The sequence below is a fragment of the Gastrolobium bilobum genome, unplaced genomic scaffold, assembly GCF_033153095.1.
Source record: "Gastrolobium bilobum isolate Gb01-03AN ecotype WA unplaced genomic scaffold, APGP_CSIRO_Gbil_v1 utg5916, whole genome shotgun sequence".
Classification (NCBI taxonomy): domain Eukaryota; kingdom Viridiplantae; phylum Streptophyta; class Magnoliopsida; order Fabales; family Fabaceae; genus Gastrolobium; species Gastrolobium bilobum.
The window spans coordinates 74253-93304 of NW_026900089.1; the positions used below are offsets into that span (position 1 = coordinate 74253).

The following is a 19052-nucleotide window of genomic DNA, read 5'->3' on the forward strand; positions in this document are numbered from 1 at the left end:
CCTTGATCATGTGAGTTCTATTCACTCCATGACTTCTTTCTTTTCTTCTGTTCCCTTATGCAGAGTCTTCAGCCCTGAGTGTTTGGTTGTGTTGCTTTTGTCCATATAACTCTCAGGTCTGGATATTTAATGTTGTATCCAAAGTCTAACGAGAAGAACAATAATTTGTGTCTATCTGGAGGGCCCATTGTCCACTGAGTAGTTTTTTTTTTTTTTTGGGAAATGGTCATGTTCGTCAGTTTTCGGCCTTTGTCCACCTCTAACCCAAACCCTTTCCGTCTCTGTCCGCATTGACCGCTGCTGCCGGCGACTAGTCAAGTATGGTGTGCAAAAAATCCAAATGAACTGAACCAAATAAGAAACCAATCCAATCCAATCCATAAGACCAGTTTTTTAAAATGGTTTTGAAACCAAACCTTTTTTTATTCTTTTGGATGTGGATCGGATCATGATCCATAAAAACCGGTTTTTCAAAATAGTTTTGAAACCAAACTATTTTCTATATTTTTGAAATCAAATTGTTTAGTTGGATATGGAAGTGAGCGTGACACAGAGAAAGGATCTGAAAATGGAAGCTAATCTCATGTCGTTGTCACTAGAAATTATGACGGCTCATTTGCTCACGTGTTTTTAAATTTTTCTGTTTGATAATTTTTGTTTTATATTTATGTTATTAAATTTTTAATTGAATAGTTAATGATGACTATTTTCTAAAAGAACTAATATTTTATTTAAAATAGGGGATACCTTCCTAGGCTTTTTGACCCTTTTGTCCTTCATTAATTAATTAATAACCATTTTACCCCTTATTCAAAATTATCTACCAATCTGTCCATCTTTAATCGATTAATTTGAAGATTTAATCGATTAAATGGTCAAAACTGAAAAAAATGATTGACTTGAAGATTTAATCGATTAAATCTCCCTCTTAATCGATTAAATGTCCCTCTTAATCGATTAAATCTTGCCCACCTAAAATACCCATGTGAATTGCGAAGTCATATACTAACGAATATTTTATCAATTTATGTGAAGTGAATAACTTGAGTTTTTCTTTTGTCAATTGCTTTTGGTTTTGTCTCTCATTAATATGAATATCTAACTCATAAAACAAGATATTGACGTGATGATGATGCATACCTCCACAAATCCATCCCCAAAGCTAATACCATTTCCATTTCATTTGCAAGTCTGGCTTCTCTCATGCTATTTTCCTTATCTCCCTTGACATAGAAGTAACAAACTTAGTTTTCCTTCTTTCCTGCTCCATGTTTTGTTCTTGTTAGTTCATCCCTTGAGGAATTTTTCCTTTAGAAAATATAAATTACAAAATAAAATAAAGGAAAAAAATGGTTCGGGAACTGGAACAAGAGCAGGAAAGTTACAGGTCCAAACTATTCCATTTCAAAGGGATGTTTGAGAACACAGGGAGGCATACAAAGAGCTTGAGCATTGAGAGTGCTCAAACAAGATTTAATCAATTAAGAGGGAGATTTAATCGATTAAATCTTCAAGTCAACTATTTTTTCCAGTTTTGACCATTTAATCGATTAAATCTTCAAGTTAATCGATTAAAGAAGAGCAGATTGGTAGATAGTTTTGAATAAGAGGCAAAATGGTTATTAATTAATTAATAAAGGGTAAAAGGGTCAAAAAGCCTACCTTCCTAGATATTATAAAGTATTTTACTATTTTTGAATATTAAAATTATAAATGTTGCATTATATATAACAGTTGTCGTGACATTGGCTCTTGGTATCCAAGTTCAACCAATTTGTAAAATGGATTTCAAAACCTTATTAGCTACTCGCTCCTTTTCTCGATACAAAACAGAACCAGTTCTGATTTTGGACGAACCAGAGTAATGGTAAAGTTATTCTTTCATGACTGAAAGGTCATGAGTTCGAATCCAAGAAACAACCTCTTTGCAATTATGCAAGGATAAGGCTGCATACAAGGATTGCCTCCACCCACGCTTGCTAGTCGGGTTTAACAGGGAGTGGTTCTTTTTTTAATGTGGTTTTGAATTTGTCCAAACCGGTTTTGAGCTGATTCTAAACCAGTTCTATATCAAAGCCAGTTTTAATCCTTTAAATCGGTTTGGAAAAAGCAAAACCGATTTAGGAAAAGGCAAAATTAGTTCAATCTTTAAATCGACTTATTAAAACTAATTTGATTTGGTTTAGCATAAAACCCAAACTGAACCACTCCATGCACACCTCTATTTTCAGGTGACCCATGGCTGATTCTCGACTCAGTGATGCATCCAAGGATGCTTTGAAACCTGAGATGCCAGTTTTCACCAATTATGTTAATGCTCTGTTATGCGTGGACAAGTTAGATGACTCTAATTATGACTCTTGGTCTTTCGATCTCGAGCTTTGGCTTCAAGGACAAGATTATGTTAATCATCTCACCACTAAGGCTAACTCTATTACTACGGATGAGCGCCCTCAGTGGAAAAATGTTGATGCCTAATTATGCAACTTCATCAAGTCCATTATCCACCCGTCATTAAAGCAGATCTTTCGTGCTCACATTACTTGTGAGTTTGTTTGGCGTCAGGTCAAGGAGCTATATGCTAACATCACTCGGTGTCTCTATGGTTTTTGTTAGAATTTGATGGTTGTTATTGCTCCCTGACACTTGGATGTCCCTTTGTCTGTGTATTTGGGGAAGGTTCATGGTTTGATTCACAATTTCAATGAGCTTCTACCCCCTACTGAGGACCGTGCTATGGAACTTGAGCAACAAAACACCTTTTCATGTTATTGGCTCTCTATGGCTTGCCCATAGAGCCCTCTGTTAACCAAGATCATATTTTGGGCTCTACCACTGTCTTGACTCGTGATTCCAGTTGGTCTACATTGCTTAAGATTCCACATAAGCCTGCTAAGGAGCATGTGGTGTCTGCCATGCTTGTCCCCCCTCTGCTTGATTCCCTTGCCTTTGTCTCGAAGGGTTCTGGTTGTGGACGCAAATCTCCAAGGGTCGTGCTCACTGCATTTGTTGCAACAAGTCAGGCCATACTATTTTTTGTTGTTGGGTTCTTCATGGTTGCCCTCCTTGCTCAGCTCATCTTTCTTAGGTCTCCTCCTTTACCTCTGAATCTCAGTTGATTGTTGCACCACAACCACCTCCTCTACTCATTGATTTCTTACAATGGTATGAGGAGAAACATGCTTTCCAATTCCACTGTCTTTGTCGTACACACGTGTAATCCTTTGCTGGCCTCTCTTAGTTACACTCTTATTTTTCTTCGAGTTCTCGATATGGTGCGTCAGGTTTATTTCTGGTAATAATTCTTTATTCTCTTCTCTCTGTTCATTTGGTCCCTTGCTCACTATCACTATGACTAATGGTTCATTGATTTAGTCCCACAGGATTGACACTATTTTCCTCTTTCCATCTATTTCCATTGATAATATGCTTTATCCCTAATTCTCCCTGCAACCTTGATGGTTCTAAAAGTAATATATAATGAAAAATTTATAATGAAAAGGAAAATGGTCTCACTCAAATAGAATGGAAAATCGACAACTCAACTAAGATTCATTAACTTTCATCTTCAAGAAGGAAAATACAGTTAGATATTGTCTACTGGAAATGAAAGCAATAACTACAGGAAATGAAATTTGCAATGACTCCAAACCCTTAATTACCTGATACACCTGGCAACGAGCTGTCACAGAACCTCAAAACTCACCCTCAGAACCATCATACCTAGACTCTAAGACATCCCAATTCCCCACTCACCAAATACTAAATTCATGCGTATGGAACCTCATCCCGAAGCCCCTCATATATAATTTCCTCTCCTCTAACTTATTCCTAATGGCTGGACTTGGGCCCACTTGTCCTCGCCTATCAATCCTCCTTTCCATTAGTTGCTTAACTAGGTCTCTTGATTGTATTGTTTCCTTCACTAAAGATTTCTTGTTTTGTTGGATCGGAGTTCGAGGAGAATGATTGGCGCCAGATTTGTGTCCAACGGTCTTTATTCGCTTTCCACCTAATTCCATGTGTGCTTTGATATGGATTTTTCGCTTACCATTTATGCTTAGTTGGGTCATCTGAGCCTTGTTAAACTCCTGAAAATTGTTCCGTGTTTCTCTATCTTGTCTAGTTTGTCATGTGAGTCAGATTAGTTAGGGAAACACACTCGTAGTTCGTTTCTCGATCGAGTCAGTCGTCGAGTTTTGTCTCCTTTTGCTTTGGTTCTTTCAGATGTTTGGGGTCCTAGTTGTACTGTTTCTACTATGAGGTCTAGGTACTTTTTTATTTTATTGATGATTTTTCTCAATGTACTTGGTTATTTTTAATGAAAAATCGGTTTGAGTTATTTTTCTACCTTTCACCAGTTTCGTAATGAAATACTTACCTAATTTGGTGTTCCCATTTACACTTTTTGTAACAGCCTGTTACATATCAGTTTATTATTATTGCATATGGTATTAAATGCAGTTACAATCGCAACAATTGATTTAAAATACGGCTAACTTTTTCCTTTTCTCATTTAACAATTGTTATTTCTGATTAAAACTATTTTCGTATTTAAACTATTCAAAATTGTAATTATAACTTTAACACTAAGCGGAAGACTTAAATCCTATTCAGTTGTGTCATACATTCCTTTTACATCATCACTATGTAGTCCCCATAAACTATCAGTGTTATAACATAGTTTCTCCATTTCTCCCTACTCGCTAGGACCCTCACTTAAGCGAGTCGAGGTCTACAAGTAGCATAACAATAGGGGCTTCCATTGCACTTGCTTGCTAAACAGCTCGCTTCTGCTAGCTCCTTAGCGAGTAATCATATTTGCTCGCTGAGTCTGCTCGCTGAAGCGTGCTACTTATCGAGGAAAACCAAGACAGTAGCTACTGCCATCAAGGGAATTTGCTCACTAGGCTGCTTGCTTAAGTGAGCAAGCCAACGAGTTGTTCCTTACTTCCCAAGCAACTGCTTGCTAGACTGCTCGCTTCAACGAGCAAGTCAGCGAGCAGTACCCTGCCCCGACAGTGGCTACTATCTCCATGTTTAATTGCTCGCTGGAATGCTTGCATAAGCGAGCGAGTCAACGAGCAACATTTAACTTAGAATGGTTCCCTTGGTTTCTTAGACCAATCCTTGGGAACACTTGCTCACCTTTTGGTACCTAATTAAACATGGAATGACAACCATATGCCCAACAAACATAGGTGCACTTACATCCTTACAAATACATCAAGTATTCACCTTTCTTATGCATCAAGCTAAGACTTAAGACATTACTTGGATTACAAGCTTCACATACTTGATATTCAAGCTACTCCTTTTATACTTCATTCTCACTTATCTTCCTTCTCATTACTACATCCTCATTCAAGATACCTAGTCTTCTTTTGACATAGGCATCATGCATATCCTCAACTTTTCAAAATGAATAATACATCGTTATCATTAACATACCAAATATCATCAAGTCTCCTGACCTTTACATGCCTTGGAACTTAAATAACATAAATATGATCTAAGTCCTCCTTACAAGGATACATCATCAATTTACTATTTTCATGCCATGAACATCAAAGTTCCAACACATTTCTATGTTAATTTATCAAAGTAGTCCAACCATCCATTTCTTTGGTTTTCCTTCAACAAGAGGCAATTCTAAACTTATTACTCAAAAGAATCCATATCATATTCATTCTCTAACTACTCATGTCATGGATTTCGTGGTTACTATTCATGAAACCCTAGATTTGTCCAAAATCTTTGAAAACATGAAGTGAGTAGAGAAATCTTACCACAATCAACCTTAAGATGGAGAAAGAGGAGTTTCCCAATCATTCCCAAGATCCAACACCCTCAAATCCGAAAATCCCTCTTGCCTTTGAAGGTGTAGATCTCTTAACCCAATGTTATTTGCAAGAGAATGGTTGGTGTGGTTTAATGAAGATTAAAATCTAAACAACTTTATAGTTTACACTTTTTGATTTCATGGATTCATGTGAAAATGCCATTTTTCCAAGCTCTCTTTCCTCTCGTCAATGGTTGTTTTCGGACAAGGTGAGAGATGGCGAGTTGTGAAGTGAGAGAGTCACTTAAGTTCAATTTTAACATTTCACGTCTCTGCTCGCTGGGTTGCTCGCTTAAGCGAGCTGCAACCCTCGAGCAAGCCTTTTGCTCCCTAGATTGCTCGCTTCAGCGAGCAACAAGTTGACTTGATTTTCATACATCTTTCCCACTTCCTTTCAAGCCAACACTTAGTATTTCTTGTTAGAGAAATATAAAATCATTAATATAGTCTCACCCAACTGCTAAATTTTTTGGGTTGAATTGGTTCTTTACATGGTATCAGAGCTTCGTGTCCCGGATTCGATCCTCACCGCTCCCTACTTTCTCTTGTGGAATTTATTAGCACATGTAGGTGGACTTGTGCATTATCCACCCTTCATGCTCAGTGGGCTCTCGTGTGAGGGGGTGTGTTAGAGATATATAAAATCATTAATATAGTCTCACCCAACAGCTTAAGCTTTTGGGTTGAATTGGTTCTTTACATTTCTAAATGTGTGTTTTCTCTCATAATCATTACTCGACATTTTAGTCTAATTGCCTTATGTAATTCTGGCCATAATTCATATTTATTTCTTCTTATATCCTTAATGAGTTCACAATTCATAATTCACAGTTTAGGGTTATTATACTTTTCCTAATGATAATACCCGTGTATATCTGTCTGAACGATTTCAAAACTTTTTTGCATCTCATGACATCTTCACCTGGCATCATGTTCATACACCCCCAACAAAATAGGGTTGCCAAATGCAAAAACTGTCACCTCATCGAAACTACTCATACCTTTTTACTGCATGGCTATGTCCCTTTGCATTTTTGCAGAGATATTGTCCTCACTGCATGCTATCTCATTAATCGCATGCCCTCTTTTGTCCTTGATAACAAAGTATCACACTCTGTCTTATTTCCCCATCAACTGCTGCATTCCCTGGCCCCTTACGTCTTTGGTTCTACTTGTTTTTTCCATAACCTCAATACCAGTATTGACAAGTTCTTCTCAAGTCATATAAATGTGTGTTCCTTGGTAACAAATGGGTTATCACTGTTACTCTTCCAATCTCCGTCGTTACTTTATCTCAGACGTTGTTGCCTTCTTTGAGTCTGTGTTGTTCTTTGGCTTCGTCTCCTTTTGCAATGTCTCTGATTATACTCAGTTATCTCTACCCCCTATTTCGGTTGAATATACCCTACCATCATTGCTCCTTTCTGCTCCTTTGGTTCAATCTAATCCATTGTCATTTCCCCTGACCACTCGTCCAGATGTCTCGACACTTGAACCCTCCTTCTAGCTTTATCACCGGCTTCAGCTCTGACCTTGACCAACCCTTTGCTCTCTGCTAAGGTATTCATAGTTCTCGTAATCTCTCACCTCATTATGTTACTTTGAGTTATCATCGCCTCTCTCCTTTGTATTTTTCTTGTTTATCTTCTTTGTCTTCTGTATCTATTTCTAAGACTACATGCGCTCATTCCGGATGGCGACAGGCTATGATTGATGAGATGTGTGCACTTCAGAGCGGTGGTATTTGAAATTTGGTTCCTCTTCATTCTGGGAAGTATGTTGTTGGTTGCAAATTGATATATACTCTCAAAAGTTGTACTTGATGGTCAAGTGAATCGTCTCAAGGCTTGGTTGGTGGCCAAGGGATACATTGACCTTTGTTCGCCTTTTTCTACTATGGCTGTTTTCTGTCACTGACCTTTTTATCAGTTGGATGTCAAAAATGCTTTCTTCCATGGTGATCTAGCGGAATAAGTTTATATGGAGCAACCTTCTGGGTTTGTTGCTCAGGGGGAGTCTGACTTAGTTTGTCATCTCTGTAAGTCTTTGTATGGTCTCAAACAGTCTCCATGGGCTTGGTTGGGAAGATTTAACATTATTGTACAACAGTTTGGCATGACTCGGAGTGAGACTGATCACTCAATATTATATCGCCACTTTGTTTCAGGCTCCACTCATTTGGTGGTGTATGTTGATGACATTGTCATTACGAGTGATTATCATCATGGCATTACTCAGGTAAAACATCTCTGCTATCATTTTCAGATAAAGGACCTTGGAAAACTCCGGTGTTTCTTTGGGAATGTGGTGGTCCAATCCAAAGATGGTATTGTGATGTCCCACAAAATATATGCTCTAGACATTCTTGAGGAGACAACTCTGTTGAATGCCAAGTTAGTCGATACTCCTATGGATTCAAATGTCAAGCTTCTGCCAAATCGGGAGTAGTCATTCTCAGTTCGAGGAAGGTATAAAAGATTAGTTGAGAAGATGAACTATTTCATAGTCACTTGACTAGACATCTCATTTGAGGTCAGTGTAGTAAGCCAGTTCTTGAATTCTTCTTATGAAGATTACTAGAATGCAATGGTTCATATTCTAAAGTATATCAAAACAGCTCTAGGAAAATGTCTATTCTATGGAGACAAAAGGTTCTACTAGGGTTGTGGGATAGACTGTCATTGAGTCAGAGAAAAGGTCCTATCGGGAGATATTGTCACTAATTTTGTTAACTCAAATGATTAACGGGCTGATGTATTCATTAAGTTTTTGAGAGGTCCTCGAATAGATTACATATGTAATAAGCTTAGTGCATATAATCTATATGCTCCAATTTGAGGGAGAGTGTTGTAAATAGAATATTATAAAGTAATTTAGCATGAGGGACGAAATCCCTCGTAATGTATATTTTTTTGTAGTTCCTTTTCATTCAATTATATAATAGAGCCTTTGTTGTGTAGTTGAGACATAGATTTCATCAATACCTCTTGAGTCTTGATATTTAACAATATATATATATATATATATATATATATATATATATATGAGGTAGGATCCTTTGACACCGGTGTCAAAGTTGAAGTTTGACACCTCATCTGAGAGCCGTTAGATAAAAAAAGATCAACGGTGTCACATACTCATAAATCATAGTCGTTGATCTTTTTTGATCTAACGGCTCTCAGATGAGATGTCAAATTTTAAATTTGACACCAGTGTCAAAGGATCCTGCCCCTATATATATATATATATATATATATATATATATGGGTCAGGATCATTTTACACCAGTGTAAGTTACACTCTCAATCTTATCCGTTGATTCCATTTAGATCTAACGGCTAAATTTTTTTAGTAATGTGAGCCATTAAATACAAGTGGTTCAATGGTCGAGATTGAGTGTAAGACTTCTAACTCTTACACCGGTGTAAGAATATCCTGCCCCTATATATATATATATATATATATATATATATATATATATATATATATATATATATATATATATATATAAAGGAGGCCATTCACTTATTCCTACATAAGTTTTGTGCACTTTTAATAACTTTTTTTAAAGTACGAATTCAACAAATCTAGCTCGTGAATTATGACATTATCTCGATGACCATGCACACCAAATTTTATATGAATTTGACATTCATAGGTATTTAATCTTATAGTTGACATTTACTTGTATTTAAAAAAATATATATGTTAAAATAAAGTTGTAAGTTGAAGTAGCAACTAGTTTTTAAATTGCATAGTCTTTTAAACTTGATCTACTTAATAAGAACATTTAATCCAATGGTTGAATTGCTGAAATTCAATTTCCTTAAAAGGTTATTAAACGGTGTAAACTTGAGAAGACTTATTCCTAAGTAAGTGGATCCCCACCCTATATATGTATGCATATATGGAAATGCTTTTACTAGCTGCGATCAAAGAATGAAAATCATAGAATGGTTAGAGATGAAGTTACTAAGGTTCTGTTTGAAGAAAGTTTCATTGCTAAGGTTTGAACTTTAATCTATCTTTCTTCCTGAACATGAGGTTTACCAACAACTGGGAAAAATGTCTCCCAGTGTGAACGACAACTTGTGTTTAATTTCAATTAATTGTACACATGATAAGAATATAATGAGTAATACTTAATCAGAAAGAATCTTAAAAGTTTATAAATTCAAAAACAATCATGTATGTTGTCAGGGTTTATATAACTAATATATTAAAAATGTTAAAAAAAGTACTTTTAAATATATGCTTAACTAGTTATTTTATAAAAAAATTATAAACATAAGCTAAAATTGTTTTAATAGAAGTGAAGATTTTGACATATAATAATGCGTATGAGCTAATACATATTTACTTTTGATATATTTCACTAAAAAATAAAATGCCCCAAGATATATCTTTAATGTTTTATTCAATAAAATAATTTTTTGACCACTTTTGAAATTTGATATATATGTGTGTGTGTGCGTGTGTGACAAAATTGGAGAAGGACTGGAAAATTTGGCCATAATCTTGGAATATTTTCTGCCAAAACCTAGCTTTTTATATATTAGCATTTTCATTTGGGGTATAGCACTTATCTGCAAGCTATGTGACTAGAAGGAAGTTAGTATTGATGGTATGTAACAGTTCAACAATGGTATTTCGTTAATGGTTTGTTAAAGTCTTTGACAAATATTTAGGGAATAGAAGGAAATTTTACATCAATGTAAATTGCTTTACATTTTATTACATGTAAAATGTGTATGGCATGGTATTATTGTCAAAAACAAGTTTAATTAATATAGGAATATTATATATACACCTTTCCAGGGAGTATATGGTTGATTTGGTTGGAAGGCCTGGGGCAACGTGCCAACCTGATTCTGCTCTAAATTCTGCATCTTCAATGTTGATCCCTTCACCGTTATGTCATCCAAAGTTCAAGCCAGTTGAAACAGCTGAATTTACAAAGACATTAGCCCAATTGTATTTCATGGACAGTCAAGCACTGCATCTTGTATTTGATACGACGTCAGGTTATTTTCTTTGTCTCTCTGAAGATATACTTGGATGTGAAATAGAATATTTTTCCTAAATGGATAAAAACTGTACATAGCATTGAAATATATTGACTAAGCTAAATATTGTCTATTCTAGAATAAAGCTAAATCTACGGTAACTAATAATCTATCGTAATAATAAAATAATGTACAATAAGTACAAATGCAACCAACGTGGGACTATTACAAACGCTCCCGTAAGTTAGTGAATAATATGTCTATGATTCCCTGCTTGCCAATAAGATCCTATAACTTTTTAGGCATCCTTTAGTTAACACATTTGCCAATTGGATCCTTAAGGAGCATATGATGTGGTGGTGATGAGTCCACTGTCAAATTTCTCCTTAATGAAATATTTATCTATCTCAATATATTTTGTCTTGTCTTACTGAACCGTATGAGCAATGCTAATGATTGATTAGAAAACAGTTTCATAGGAGTTTTCTACTTTATTCTAAGGTCATCCAATTTCATCTTCATCCTACCTGCCTCATATAGAGTAGGTTTGGTGAAGGTTAACCTAAATTTCTCATGCACTAGGAAGAAACATTCAGTTCCTGCTTGTTAAATATCAGAACCCGAGACACATACTGAAATCCGTGTGTTTCAATTACACAACGGAGGCTCTATTATATAAGTGAATGAAAAGAAATCACAAAGAGATATACATGATATTGGACTTTGTCCCTCACACTAAACTACTCTATCCTACTATATTTACCACACTCCCCTTCAAGCTAGAGCATATAGATCATATGCACCAAACTTGTTACATATGCAATCTATTCGAGGACCTCTCAAAGACTTAGTGAACATATCAGCTAGTTGATCATTTGAGTTAACAAAATTTGTGAGGATATCTCCTGAGAGGATCTTTTCTCTGACGAAATGACAATATCTCAATATTCTTAGTCCTTTCATGAAATACTGGATTGGAAGTAATATGCAAAGTTGCTTGATTATCGCAAATGAGAGTTGCTGGTCCAGTGTCTCCAAACTTGAGCTCCTTAAGCAATTATTTTAGCATGCTTATTTTAGCCAGATGAGTTCACTAGTGGTTGTGGCTATGGAACGATACTCTGCTTCAACACTCGATTTGGCAACTACACTTTGTTTCTTGCTTTACCAGGATACTAATTTATGTCTAACAAATACACAATTCCTAAAGATGGATCTCCTATAAGTGGGGCTACCTGCCCAATCAACATCTGAGTATCCTATAACTAGGGTATGACCATTGTCTCCATAGAAGAGACCTTTTCCTGGGAGTTGTCTTGATATACTTGAGAATACGAGTCATTGCATTCTGGTTATCTTCACAAGGAGAATTTAGAAATTGACTTACCACACTCACAACAAACAAAATCTCTGGTTGAGTGATTGTGAGGTAGTTTAGCTTCCCAAATAATCTTCTATATTTTTCTAGATCTGAGAATGGCTCCCCTTGATTTGACAAAAGCTTGACATTTGGATCCATAGGAGTGTTGGCTGTTGAGGTAGTTTGGTTCATTCAGAGCACTGGAAGCCACAGGTGTACTATCGTGCTGGAAGGCATAGGCATCAAAACAACCTTGGAGGGGAAAAATGACCAGATCTGGCCATTGGGACGCTAGAGAGGTAGACACGTGCTGCAAAAGTCGTCGGTTAATGCTGGAAAAGTTGCCGATGAAAGCCGGAAAAGTCATCGGTGAATACTGGAAAAGTCGTTGGTGAATGTAGAAAAATGTCACCGATTGATGCTGGAAAGTCATCGGTTAACGTCAGGAAAGGTGACGGGTCAACACTTGAAAGGTGATGGTTAATGCTTGAAAAGTTGTCGAGAACGCCAAGAAGGTTGCCGGTGAACGGTGGTTAACGCCGGTCAAAAGCTCTTGGATAGCTGTCGGAGAAGGACTGAGACCGGAAACTAACGAACGAGATAGTTTCCGGAATTTTTTTTTATTTAATGGATAGTGGGCCCTCCAAAAAGGCACGAATTAGGTTTTCTCCACCCCACACTCGCTAGTCGGGTTTAACGGGAAGTTTTTTTTTTTTTATGCTCTAGATACCATGTTAAATATCAGGACCCGAGAGGCATATACTGAAATCCATGTGTTTCAACTAAATAAAGGAGGCTCTATTATGTAATTGAATGAAAAGGAATTACAAAGTTATATACATGATGTGGGACTTCGTCTCTCACACTAAGCTACTCTATACTACTATATTTACAACAGTGTTGATCTCAAACTTTGAAGAGTTTCAAAGCTACGTCTTAATAAGAATGTCCTCATCATCCCATGTCTCACATTTTTGGTCACTCTTCTTAGAAGCAATCCCTTCAATGTAGTTAAGTTTTGACTACCTTTAAGAGTAGTATGGATGACTTGGACCCACTGCAGCTAAATTTTTTCCATTAAGGTGATATATTGGTGAAAGATCCAAAGATCATTGGATTTCACAGGTAATGTGTTTGAGGCAGACAGGGTGGTCGTAGAGTCAATGTTGGTCTTTGGATTGGACATGGTGGTAGAGGAATTGAGTCGGATATCAAAAAATGGTCCTTGTTTGGACAGAAGGGCTGATGAGATGGTACTGGTTGGTCAAGGTGAGGACAGATCCAAGTAGAGGAGGCCGAGACGATTGAATGAGACTGGCAGCAGGCTCAATGGCAGCCTGACATGCTACCAACATGTCGTTTAAGCAGTGGTGCATAGATCTGATGCTAGGAGGAACTGAACACCAGTTTTGGTGGTTTGTTGAGGAAATCATGGTCTCCTAGAGTAAACCTAAAGTTCACCCTGCAATCGTATCTTGGGTTCTTCTCCTTGAGTTGTAAACTATATGGATTTTGGTTCTACAATGGTGGGCTCCTTTGGAAATGAAGCGGGAAGATAGGAAGGGACATGGATGCATCCTAATTTTTGTCTTCAGTAGAGTTCTCCCCTTAAAGTGAAACATTGGAAAAGAAGGGTTGATGTTCAAGGACATTGGTGTTGTAGGAGATATGGAACTTTTTGATGGAGGGACAATAGCACCAACACTCTTTTTGGTTGGGAGAGTAACCAACAAAGTTGATGGCTTTGCGATTAAAACATCCTCTGGCCAACTTAGATCTTGCTGCCTGTTGTAAAATCAGAATTGTCACCACTCATACTACTGAATCAGAAAATGAAATAGAGAATCAGAAGCAAAATCATTTGCTGAAACAAGGATTCATCAACCCAGCCAAAGAAGGGTTCAAAATCTGGATAAAAAAATTGCAATTTCAGCCTAAAGTAGCACTAGCTGGAGATGTCATCAGAGCTTCAGTCACCAACGATCCCTTCCAGCCATTGGTTGGCCTTGTTTGCACCGAAAAAGTACATGCCCAGCCACGAACAGGTCCTGGAACAACAGTAAATTATGGAGGGCCTAAAAGGTTTAGAGGCTTAATTAGGTTCTTTCGAAGCTTTGAAGTTATCTTCTTTGTTCAAGACAGAGGGAGTGTTATTTAGTATCTTAGTATTAGTTTATCTTTTTTTTTTTGGTAAATTTAGTTTATCCCTTTTGTTGAGGGAATTTCCTAGTAGAGCTTTGGTGTTGTTGTGGTGGTTCCAGAAACCTTATACTCTCTTGTATTTTCCATTTCAGTACACACACACACGCACATGCGCGCGCGCATACACACAGACATACATATATATATATATTTATTTATTTGTGCGTTTGTATTGAGCTTTGGTGGTGGTGCTCTGTTGCTTGAAATTCTGTGTTTTTTCTATGTGGTGTAATCCTTAATGGGGTTTAGTTTTCTCCTTTTATAGGAGAAAACTACTCTCCTGCGGCTGACACAAGACAATAGGTGAGAGAAAAATAATAGGTGGGAGAACAAAAAATCTAAGGTGGGGCTCGTTTATGATTGTATATGTTGGAAGAGGTCATCTTCTCCAATAACAGGAGAAAATGATTCCCCATCCTTAATATATCATTATTTTGTGGTGAGGGAGGAAATAATAATTTGAGGATATAAAGGTTGTATGAGAAATATAGAGAGGTTAGCATGGTTTTTGTCCTCGTGGTGATATGCCACTAAAATTACTGATTTCCATCATGACAGGAGGTGCTGTTAATTGTAGTGATGGAATAGATCTACTGCGAATTGAAGCTTTTGGTGCAAACTATACTGGTGGAAACAGCCATCTGGCTGATTTGAGTAAGAATGAACTGTCTTTTTCTATCTAAAAGAAAAGCAGAGAAAAAATGAGCCATCTCTTTCTCATAAAGCAGATCACATTTAATTGGAGCTTGCTAATGTTTAATTTACCTAATCTGTTTTTGATAAATATGCTCAAAATGCTTTGTATACTCTGTTTGAGGTAATATTGTAATGGCATTGGATTCTCCCCATTTTATATGCCATCTTATGCAGGTCCTGGTAGAGAGGAATACGTGTCTTACAAAGACGCAAACCAGTCGGTCATGAATTATCCAAGTCATGAAGTTGACCTTCACAAGGAGGAACTGGACATTCCATTGGGTGAACTTATTTTGAAGGAGAACATTGGTACAGGTAATTCATTTGATACCTTGTGCATGATATATACATTAAAGAATTCGTTATTCTGTCAAAGCAATCTTATGTATCTTAAAGAATGTATCATGAAACACAATAAAATAAGAGCAATCATAACTATTTTTCAGGGTCATTTGGAACTGTCCTTCGTGCAGACTGGCGTGGTTCCGTAAGCATTTATTTTCTTAAAGTCTTCACTTATTCATCTGTCCTCATTTTAAGGATATTATTATTCATGCTGTTCTGGTTCTATATCATTCATTGTTGTTAGACAAAATTAAGAATGGGAATGACTGACTCAGTGTTGTTAGTCTCCTGTCCCTATATTTATACTAAAAAATGAAGTACAGTTCACGATAGATAGGCCCAGTCCAATAACATAATAAACTAATGGCTATTGTCTAACACTCTCTCCTCAAGCTGGAGCATATATGTTGTCAGAATCCCACTGTACAAAATATTTCCTTGTATATATTTCCTTGTATAGACAGGATTACATTCCATAATAAGGAGATTAGATTAGCTGTAGTAATTTTGTATTTATGGTGTAGGAATCATTGACATGCAATTATAGGAATTTACAGTGGGTGCAGGAGTGAGCAGTAGTTTAGGAATTTTCTTTTTAAATTACTTTTTATTCTATTCAGGACCACATGCTTTTCTAACTAGTTAGTTAGAAAAACTTTCTCCGACATGTACAAAATCTGTGGGAGCCTTTGTAGTCTTGTGGCCTGCATTGCCACTAATTCTTCTGCTGTAATGAATAAGCCTGCATTGCTGAGGGCTTTTTTTTTTTTTTTTCATCCTAAGCTTTTGATTTCTACCCAGGCATTTTTAAATGTCAGAAATCCCCAATAGCTATGCACAGTCAGAAAATATGGGCACTGCCGAGTTGCAAAATATCCAACAGAGTCTGCAGCTCAATGGAAAAAACTACTTAAACTGGTCTCATTTCGTCCCAACCTTTCTGTTAGAGAAATATAATATAAAACCATTAATGTGGTTGTCATCTAATAGCATAAGCTTTTGGTTGAATTGATGTTTTATATGGTATTAGAGCTTATGTGACCAAAGTCTACAGACTTAACAAGAAACTCCATTGACAGCTAACAGAAAACTGCATAACATTAGTACAGAACAATATTATATAGGTACTATTCTAACAATTATTAATATCATTATCATTCTTTTTTTATGTTTTCATGCTGTTCTTTCTTTGTTGGGTTGGGTTACGGTGTACAATCCCATTACTAAATCCTAGCTCTGTATCCTTTCAGGATGTTGCTGTGAAGATTCTCAAGGTGCAAGGTTTTGATGCAGAACAATTTGAAGAATTTCTAAAGGAGGTATGCGTTATTACTGATGTGAATAACATATATTCATGTTCAATTTTATGTTTTTAGATAGGGTGCGAAGGATTTTGTATTAGATTTGCACATATGAAATGTTTTGTCCTCGTTGATTTCCCTTCAATACCCCAGTTTATTTTGTAGGTCTCACTCATGAAGCGCCTGCGGCATCCAAATATTGTACTTTTAATGGGTGCAGTTTTTCAACCCCCAAATTTATCAATAGTAACAGAGTATTTATCAAGGTATAATAATTTCGTCAAACCATGATCTTTGGCTGTTCCTCACTTATGTGCTTAGTTGGAAATGATTTTCAGCTGAATGTAATATTCTTAAGCAAATAGTCTCTTTGAATCGCAGAGGTAGCTTGTATGAACTTCTGCATATACCCGGTGTTGGATTATCACTCAGTGAGAGGCGTCGTTTGAGAATGGCTTATGATGTGGTATATCTTCAATGATTAAAACTGCTAGTCTTTTGATTTTTCTGTCTTTTTTGGCATCAAACATAAAATAATACTTTCACTAACACTTTGTGAGATGTTCATGTTTGTCTAGGCAAGTGGAATGAATTATCTTCATCAAATGAGACCTCCCATTGTTCATAGAGATTTGAAGTCTCCAAATTTGTTAGTTGATGATTCATACACAGTTAAGGTAACAGTTGTAGACTAATTGTGTTTTGCTTGTTCCTTTGATTGATTAGATGCTTTAAATAACTAAAATTACTAAAATGTTACCTGACTATAGGGTTAAGGTATCTGATAAATTTCTTGCTTGGTTTCAATAATCTCTTGTTCTCACTATATAGGTATCTGATAAATACCTATATAATTCAGTTTCCATTGTGTAGTCCAACACTTAGATTTTACTAAATATCTCTTGTTTCCTCTTCCATTAACAGCTGCTAATAACATTATTAAAAAAACTAGAGCGGGACAATAGAATTCCCACTTTTAATAAATAAAATACAAAAGAACAGAAAAGAGAGGGTTCTCCCTGTTCTCATACCTCTTCTCTTTGTTCTTTTTGTCTATAAATTGTTGAGCTAGAATCTGAGGATGTATCCCTTGTCGTGACAGTTAATGGCTGAAAGGGTAATCTGGCTATTCCCCATATGGAAATACCATTTTTATTGACACGCTTAGCAGTTCCTATAATGCTTTTGCTTACTGTACCCCTTAAAAAAATGAATGCTCTTGCTTAGGTTAGCTATTCCTTGTACATACACTCACAAACTCCAGGTACACATTTATGGACATATGAATCAATAGATTATGGGGTATTGACGTTCATTTTGGTTATAATATTTACTTCAGGTAGGTGACTTTGGTCTTTCACGTACAAAGGCAAATACATTTCTTTCATCTAAAACAGCAGCCGGAACTGTAAGTTCTATTCCTTGACTGAAGTGTTAATATGTTTGATTCTGTTAAGTGAAATAATTCTTTGATGGTTTAACAGTCTAAATTAATCATTTTTTCCCTTTCTGAACATGATCAGCCTGAATGGATGGCACCAGAAGTCATTCGAGGTGAATCATCAAATGAAAAATGTGATGTGTTCAGCTTTGGTGTAATCTTGTGGGAATTAGTGACCCTGCAACAGCCATGGAAACAATTAAATCCTTCACAGGTTATTTGCTTTGCCATAGTGCTTTGGGTTGTCAGCTAAACTTTGGAATACTAGATAATACAAAAGAAATTGTTCTTCTCTTTTAACTTGGTGATTGCTGTGTTGTTCTCTTATCTATATATGTGTATATATTTTAGACTTCATTCAAGATTCCATGTGGTACATTTATTCAGTCATCTTTCTAAAAATACTGGTAATAAAATTGCACTGAAAAACTTTGTTGAAAGTAAATTTAGAAAAAGAGAGACATATGATGAACCATGCTTTTCAACTACTTAATGGAGACTGTATATAAAGTACTAATGTAATAAATGCAATGATACAATTTCCTAATTATCATAATTACATGATTTGGTTAGTGTCTAGCTCATATAGTGAATCTAGACACTATTTACATCCCAAAAGTTTAAGCTGTTAGGTGAAGACACATGAATAGTAGTTTTATATTATGTCTCTATGACAACCCTTCATGCAAGAGCCCTTGGGACTTGAAGCACTGATGTATGGTGCAATGATAGTGAGATAGTTCAATTTCTCAACAGATCTTTGATACCTCCCATGGTCTGGTAGTCACTCCCCATCCTACCATGGGTCTGCATTAGTTTCGTCTAGTGTGTCTAGTGCATACTCTCTTGTGAATATCAC

At 36.3% G+C, this 19052-nt stretch overlaps 1 protein-coding gene across 5 annotated transcripts in view; it reads left to right on the forward strand.

The window, feature by feature from the left end:
• The window catches only part of LOC133295259 (serine/threonine-protein kinase CTR1-like), a 41322-nt gene that overhangs the window by 5667 nt on the left and 16603 nt on the right, over positions 1-19052 (forward strand). For all 5 annotated transcript variants that reach the window (XR_009749310.1, XM_061494060.1, XM_061494061.1 and 2 more), the window contains exons 5-14: positions 10661-10866; positions 14969-15064; positions 15281-15421; positions 15553-15593; positions 16702-16770; positions 16918-17018; positions 17134-17218; positions 17331-17429; positions 18092-18160; positions 18276-18407. Coding sequence is in view for 4 of the 5 variants with exons in the window: in XM_061494060.1 (XP_061350044.1) it covers positions 10661-10866; positions 14969-15064; positions 15281-15421; positions 15553-15593; positions 16702-16770; positions 16918-17018; positions 17134-17218; positions 17331-17429; positions 18092-18160; positions 18276-18407 (1039 nt within the window). In the remaining variant the exon portion in view is untranslated. The remainder of the gene's footprint in view (positions 1-10660; positions 10867-14968; positions 15065-15280; positions 15422-15552; positions 15594-16701; positions 16771-16917; positions 17019-17133; positions 17219-17330; positions 17430-18091; positions 18161-18275; positions 18408-19052) is intronic.